Raw genomic sequence first — 8,254 nt, forward strand, 5'->3', positions numbered from 1 at the left:
TTGATGAACTAACATGTGATATCTATTAAAAAAAAGTGCATTTAGGAACGTTTCCTAAAATTATCGTATTAAATATATTTTATCCAACAATTCTAACTTATATTTTTAAACCTTAACTTCTTATGATCTAAATAAAATATACCCATCTTATAACCAACCCATATTAAAAAATCACATTTTACCAGAGGGGAATAATAACTACCAACTGCGTGTGCAATCATTTTATTATTACTGACATTATAACCAAGAACCCAATTGAGTCATACACAAACCTATAAAAAAGACAATTTATTTCACAAATACGACTTATCCAACCTGTTTAACATACGGACCGATCCACTTAACTACTTCTAACAGTACAGTAATATATAAGAAAGGGAAGCGACAGAACGACAGTAATATATATTCTGTACATAACGATTATCATCTTCTGTCGTATATTTCTTTCTCTGATTCTGTCAAAGGAGATCTTCCAAATGTAATGAACAGCCATGTTTTGGATCCTTGTTATGTAGTACTCAGAGAAAGAGAGATGACAAATGACCTTTCACACATGGTCAAGATTCTTTAACAGAATTCTTAGCAGAGCGTTCCATTTCTAGAAATTACCATCAGAATGAATAAAAAGGAACAGAAAATCTCCTGAAATATTGAAATATTTTCAACAAAATGAAGCATATAACTAAATATATTTTATATAATGACAATGCCGATGTGTTCTCCACTTCTACTACATTAGCAAAAGTATATATCACACGGCTTCTGGTGCAGGGGAATGAATTGTACAGAAAATGCAAGATCCTAAAAGGTTTTGGTTTCGTTGCTAATGCACATCACTGGGCTCTGCCTTCCTCTGTAGAAAAAAAGATCCCAGTATGACAGCAATACCGGTGATGGCTATAGTGAAAAGAAGGCGTTTAGTTGAGAAGTCATTCTGCGGCCTTCTTCTAGCTCCTTGATCTCCCTCGGTTTCCCTCACATTCCTTCAGACAAGACATAAGAAATGCATTAATTGTAAGCGAGAGACACCTTGTGAAGCATGAAAAATGATAGAAATAAATCATACAACAACGATATGCACAGAGGGTGGCGTATCATGATTCATAAGACATTCAACTACAACACAAGCACTTGTTGAAACCTTTATTAAAATGACGAAATCAACTTCAAATGTTGATGTTCTCAGACAGATGATAAGTTGATAATTACTTGCTCATAACTTCGAGCAGTATGTCCACGATAATGAATAGCATTAAATTACTGTGATACATTAAATCAATATAAGCTCATTCACACAATGCTATCTACTTTTACAAGGGAATGTGGACGGTTATAACAGTGTGATATTATATCACAACCACTAAATGACGGGTCTTTGCTACTCTCTCTAGTAATCGACTTGTAAATTACTTAAAAATGTTTTTATGCTACCTACTTTATCCCAATAGTAGAATATTTCAGCCACTTTTACTTGGGAATGTGGACCGAGTTAGAACAGTTTGTTATTACATCACAACCACTAAATGATGGACTTTTGCTACATCCTATAAATGATATAGATATGTTTTTAGTCTCTATAAATAACCAGATTTTGTTTAAAGTGATTTAAATAGCTATTTTTGCACCACAAACAAAATAAAAAATTCATTATTACAAAAAAGTTGAGAGCTTTTATTAGGGACCGAGAACATACTTAAACTCTGTAAATATACATCTTAGCACTCATCTGTAGCTACATTTATAAAGGGGATATGCTATTTTGCAAACACATTTTCTATATCTCATTTTACCACTATAACTACCACTATGATTGTCCTCCCTAAATCTTAATTTACATTTTCTAAATCATTCACATCTTCCAATAGCACAACACATCACAAACCACCAACTATTTATTATGTAACAACCATTATCATTTTTTTTTTTATATTTTATGAAAATACAGAACCACAGGGTGCCCCTTTTGCACTAGTCTAAAATAATTTCGTTACTACAGCAGCAATACAATGTTTATACTAACAAATATTAATAGGGAAATTATGATGATAATTGCTATGCAATGAAAATGGAGGAAGTGAATTTCTGCCGATTGCACCATCATGTAGCTCAGGATTACAACCAAAAGCCCCCTCCTTCGTAAAGTGGCCGAAGGAATAATGGAAACAGTGAAATTATTTAACAAAATCCCGACTAAATAGTCTTCTTGTGCCAGCCAGCCAAAATAAACAAGGGTATTGTACTTTTCATGAACCAACTCTCCAGAAAAGCTTTAACTGTTTGCCCAAAGCACAAGAATGATTTCTATAGCTAATAGCATGGACAACATATAGGACCCCCTTACCTTGTGCTAAAATTTAATGCATTTTAAGGAGAATGGGTTATCGATGATAAACTTCTGGACAGCATATCTATAACAGCTATATATATCTTGTGAAGGGAATGCCAAAGAAAGCAAAAGAGATAAGACCCTCTTTTTATGTTTCAGATACACATGACATGTTCAATGCAAAGTTCATAAGATGTGACTGCATTGTACCAAAAACCAAAAAGGGGAAGGCTGTTGGATAACAAGTAGATTGAGAGAGATGCTGAATATAAAAATGATTATTAACATGAGCACCAAGGACCAAGTACTTCCACTGGTCTAAATAAAAATTCCAACACCTAGAACAGGACGAGGACAGGCCAGTGTGAACAAAATGGGAGTGATGGCATGACAAGGAAGGAAGTATGATAGGATGCATGACATTGACTCTGATGACATAGCTCAATGCTTCATGGCAGGATAGGCATTGGAACTTGATTGTTTTCAGCCCAAAATCCCACAAGAACTATTTTGCAGTGTCATGAACTAACATTCTCAAACATTTATGTTGTTGGGTGAAAGCACATGAACATTTTACATTTAATAATAGTACTGAAATGCAATATAAATATAAAAAAGAAGAATTAACATTATAGTATATTTGGGTAGAGAATTTTTAGGGAGTAATTCATTTTTATTGAGAATTTGAAATATTTGATGACAATATTTTGTTTGGAGAAAACATCTTAAAATAAATTGAAATTTTAGGAATTTATGAGAATAATTTGATTATTTAAAATTAGAGAATTTCAAATATTACCTTAAAAGTAAGAATTTGAAATTGTTTATACTCTCTCTTCTACTAAATTTATGTCTCTTCTCTTTATTTTCCTTCTTTGTTTAAGCCTCGGTCAGGGTAGCTTCAAGCAGATTTAGCTCAGGTCACTGTTGGTTCAATTAAGGTCTTGGCGTTCACCTAGATTGAGGTCCAAGTGTCGTCAGCTCGACATCACTTTTATGACAGATGTGAACAAAGTTTCTCTCATGTGAAAGTCGACTGCAGTTATTTTTTGGTTGCAATCACCAAGGTTTCTTTTTGTGCTGCGATAGTTCCATGATACTTCTTAGTTGACGTTGGTGTTTTCTTTGACAACATCAACATTGTTTTTTGAATGACGTCAAACATGAATCTTTTGGTTGGCATCACCTGGGATTATTTTCTGTTAATGTTAGTCAGGGTTGTTTTTTGACCAATGTTGATAAAAAGTAGGTCAAGGTTATTTTTCAACCAACATTAATTAGGGTTATCTAGACCAAAATAGGTAGCCGATGATGCTAGCCAAAGTTTTTATTGACATCGATGAAACTATTTTTTGATTGATGTAAGTTAGAGTTTTCTAGTAGACTTGATAGAGTTTATTTTTGATTAACATTGTTAAGAGTATTTTCAGGCGAGAGCTACTTTTCAATTGATGTTTGTCAAGGCTTTCCTGGCCAATGTCGATGGAGTTATTTTTCAGGGGATGTCAATCATATTTTTCTTTGGGAGTATGTAGTGGCTATTTATATCGATGTCTATAGGTAATTTTTTTTTTTCAATCAATGTTACTTGTGTTATTCGATGGTAATTCTTGTATTTAGTAATTTTGAATTGTCTTATCCAAATAAGACATTTGAAAAACTAAACAATTTGAAATGAACAATATTCTAATTCAATGTTTTTGAATGTTCTGGAAAGTATAAAATTCCTATCCAAACACAAGGTTAGGAGGCTCAATTTCTAGCTATATGAAATGTTTTGGATCAACTTAACCCAGCTTAAACTATAAAGTGGGAGGTTCAATATTGGTTTTATATCTATTCAAGTAAGAAAACTAAAAATTTAATAATTTTGGATTGTCTTATCCAAATAAGACATTTGAAAAACTAAACAATTTGAAATGAACAATATTCTAATTCAATGTATTTGAATTTTCTGGAAAGTATAAAATTCTTATCAAAACACAAGGTTAGGAGGCTCAATTTCTAGCTAAATGAAATGTTTTGGACCAACTTAACCAAGCTTAAACTATAGGGTGGGAGGTTCAATATTGGTTTTATATCTAATACACCCATTCATGCAAGATTCCATTGGGATTTTATAGATGAATAATGCCCACTGCACCTAGATCTAAAGTTCAACTTGATTATGAATGGGGTGGCAAGGAAAAAGATCACAACCACTTGATCATAGAGCTGCTGGTACCATTTCAAGGACCAATACTCCTTACAGCTTAACATGTTGAATGAAGACCCGAGACTGGATTTATGTCTGCTACATGAAGTAACCAAACCTGTAGTGTAAGTTGAAGCTTGAAATGGAACAGCTACACAAGCATTAACTCTACTAATAACAGGGTCCTGCCAAGCAGTGCAATCATGCACTTAATACTTGCACGTGTGGCCCAATATTAGACACAAGTAGAGGACAATAGGGATACCCGATCTCCTTAACCCTCAGAATGGATGATAGCAAGTAAAAAATGGAAAAAAAGTGTAGAAATATATATGCATAGTGAGGAAGAAATATGCATACTATAATGAGATTGCTAGATTTTGGTCTATGAAAAATAACCTAATAATCCTACAACTGGGAAATTGTGAACAAAGTTATAAAGTATTTAGAGGTTGTGTTCACAAAAATGCTGTAATTTCCTACCTTGAAGAGCCCACAGAAGTATCTTGGATAATGCCATTGCACCGGGCTTCATGGCTGAATCTTTCACGAAGTCTAACATATTTGTTACAAATGTGACAAAGTTCTGTTCGATTCCCACATACTTCCTGAGAGGTACAAATATCAAACTGATATTAGAGCAAAAGTATACAAGATCTTCTCAGCTTGAAAATTCTTTATAAACACTACCTGATGCTCGGCCAGATCAATTGCTGGCAATGGAAACTCACAGAACTCACAAGTGACAATCCTTTGAGGGCAATTTTCACCTTTATGGATATCTAAAATATCACGCTCCATTGTCTCATTGCATAATGAACAAGAAACCTGCGCCAAACCATCTCAGTTTAGAACTAAAACAAAGGTGGATTTTAAATCTGACTTTAAGACAATTACAGTTTGCCAAGGAGGCTGGGTTCCAAAGAGGGGGTACACGTATAGTCAATTATGATGTACAAATATGATACATGTATTAGATAAAATACATATTTGATTTTCAATACAACTGATTTTAGAATATACAGAAGATAAAGAGGATAACATACAACTTTCATTTGTAGTTCATTGATAGAAAATCATTCCGTGTTTCTATCTTATGTGTGTTTCTATGTCTCATGTTATAAAGTTTAGATTCTCATAGCTTTTCCTTAGAGGCTTAGATACTTCCTTCATATGTATCAATGAAGTATCCAAGCACAATAGTATCAGTTGCGTGTAGAAAATGCAAGTGTTGGTACGTACCCAACTATTTCATTGTTTATTGAGGATGATGTTAGCCCTAACACATCCAATAAATCAGTATTCCAGATTTTATTATTCTTCCATTTTTCTTCCTTTAATGATATGATGGGTTCTTTCATTGAAGGCACATACCAAATAAGATTTGCAGAAAATATAGATTTAAGCATCCACAGCCGTGAATCATATAATAACCATGACACAATCAATTGGTAAAATACATTTACTGCTACCGCAAATTTTTCATCTTCTTTATACGACACCTAATAAACCACAATTAGGAGAGGATGAAGTTATATTCTACGAAATAAGGGGAAAATAAAAAAAACCATGAATAAATCTACTTTAAGAATAACTCTTTATATCCCCATTGATGAGACCTTCACTATTATCAAATGTCCAACAGTCCATCTTTCCAGGCACGTCATTCATAAATCCAAACCATCCGTGTGTTTATGAATTAATTTTTAATTGACCGGTATTGTTAAGTCCAATTCAATTTTAGGATGGGTGATAAAGTATTTAAAATACCCATTAGATATCCCGCACTGAAATCTTCTTAGCATGCCCTCCCAGATTTCAAGTTTTCCAGCCAACAAAGTACATTATTTCATCTGCATGTTCTGGTAAGAGGACTTCTAGATGTGTTCCAGTGAATATTTCTTACTCAATAAACTATGATTGCTCTTAGGCTCTTCTTTGCTTTTAGTGTCCTCCTAATAGAATTTAGGAAGTTAAAGAATTAGATAGAGACTGGTTATAGAATTAGTAAGTTGTTATAGTTGGAATAGCCTTGTAGAAGGAAAGGTATTCAGATCAGTTAGATTTGGGAACTAAGCATTTGCTCTGTTATAGTCTTGAAGAAAGGGGAAACCCATGAAAAAAATCACCTCAAATTTGATTCATTGTTTTATTGCTAGTAATTCAATAAACATTAGTATTTTTCTTTTTATTTCTGTTTTTCTCAGCTTTTGCTCAGAACCCGTTTTGGGTTCTAATTTTTTCTTCTTGAACCTTGTAAGAACTTTTGGTGTCAATGCATATGTTTGGTGTTTTAAAACCCAAGAACCCTCCCACAAGATTATAACACACTGCATGTGTTTGCATCTATGCTAGATGCAGAAACAAAATACACTAAATGAGATTGGCAATTTTTTAAATAAAAGCACTTGAAATTTTCTACTCTTGTCAATGCTAATAACTCTGCATGTAGAGGCAACCACCTAAGTTCAGCATATGTATTCACAATTTGATTTGTCTTGAACTATCGGCATTAGGCAATCAAGAATCCTATAACCATCTACCAAAATTGCAATCACAATCACACAAAAATAATTCCAAGTAATACGAATTTCGTGTACATTCCACACAATTGAACCTGGAAAACAAAAAGCAAATGACAGAGAACTTCACATACCGGTGCATGTGTGTTTAAATAATGATCCTCCACATTTTTTCTGGGAACCATATCACCACAGATTTTGCATTTTTCAAGTTTCCGAGAGCAATGAGCATAATGCAAGTCAATATTTGCAACAGGGACAGCCCGATCACTGAAAACATATCATCAATACAAAGAAACAAACATCATGCATAAGAGAAAAAAAAAGGCAATGCTTCCATTTACCAAACAAATAATCCCAATTTCCCACGATTTTATTTATTTATTACCATTTTGACATAAAGCAATTAAACAACATAATCAATTTTTACATAGAGTTTTACCAGTGAGTGCATATACTAGTGTCTTGATCCGGAACAGCTTCCATCTTCGAAGACTGAAACAACCTGGAGAAAGAAGAAAGAGATGGAGATTCGGATTATACGAGTATTGGGAGAATTAGGTTTCGGAAAATTTCAGATTCCGACTAAACAAGGTTTGGTGGATCTTAGATTCCGATGTCTGGTGAATGGACTTTTGGTTGGGATAACTTTTTGGGAAGCCTTGGTCGAATCGATGATTGAAGACTTTAAGTCACAAATAAATGCGGTGGTAGATGCAGCATTGTTGTTTGTTTACCGTACGCGCCATTCATGCAAGGAACATCCACCAGATTGGGCCACTTTGGTTTGGGCTACCATTCTTCATACATTTTTTTTACGTTATCCATTAGTTCGCTTTTTCTTCCTGTAGTCCTATAACTTCTAAATGCACACCTTGATTTTTTGTTTTTGAAGAAACAGAGTCTTTATGAGTTTTATTTCATCTTGAACCTGAGCAGCAGTAAGGACGAGTCATGTTCCAGCTCTCACTGATAGAATAAAGTATAAAGTTTCTTAAAAAAATTTATATTTTTACTTAACATTTTATTAAATTTTTTCATTTATAAATACTCAAAAAGATTTATATTAGTCCGTTGACTTATTAAAAATTACAATTTTCTTTTAATTCGATGATATGAATATTATATTGTCTCATTAATTTGTTTACTAATTTTTACGTGTTTAGAGATGTAAAATGTGATTAGTATCAAATGATATTATTATTATATAAA

General features: G+C 33.3%; 1 protein-coding gene across 1 annotated transcript; it reads right to left on the reverse strand.

Annotated features, from left to right (window-relative positions):
* Nucleotides 1-275: 275 nt before the first annotated feature.
* LOC114193167 (XIAP-associated factor 1-like) lies at nt 276-7,775 on the reverse strand. The gene is made up of 5 exons (XM_028082878.1): nt 7,485-7,775; nt 7,177-7,312; nt 5,211-5,348; nt 5,004-5,128; nt 276-983 (listed from the first exon to the last, which is right to left on the reverse strand). Exons 1-5 carry the CDS (start codon nt 7,526-7,528, stop codon nt 824-826), a joined length of 603 nt encoding a protein of 200 aa, XP_027938679.1. The 5' UTR covers nt 7,529-7,775; the 3' UTR covers nt 276-823.
* Nucleotides 7,776-8,254: the final 479 nt, after the last annotated feature.

This window comes from Vigna unguiculata, chromosome 8, assembly GCF_004118075.2.
Source record: "Vigna unguiculata cultivar IT97K-499-35 chromosome 8, ASM411807v1, whole genome shotgun sequence".
Taxonomy (NCBI): Eukaryota; Viridiplantae; Streptophyta; class Magnoliopsida; order Fabales; family Fabaceae; genus Vigna; species Vigna unguiculata.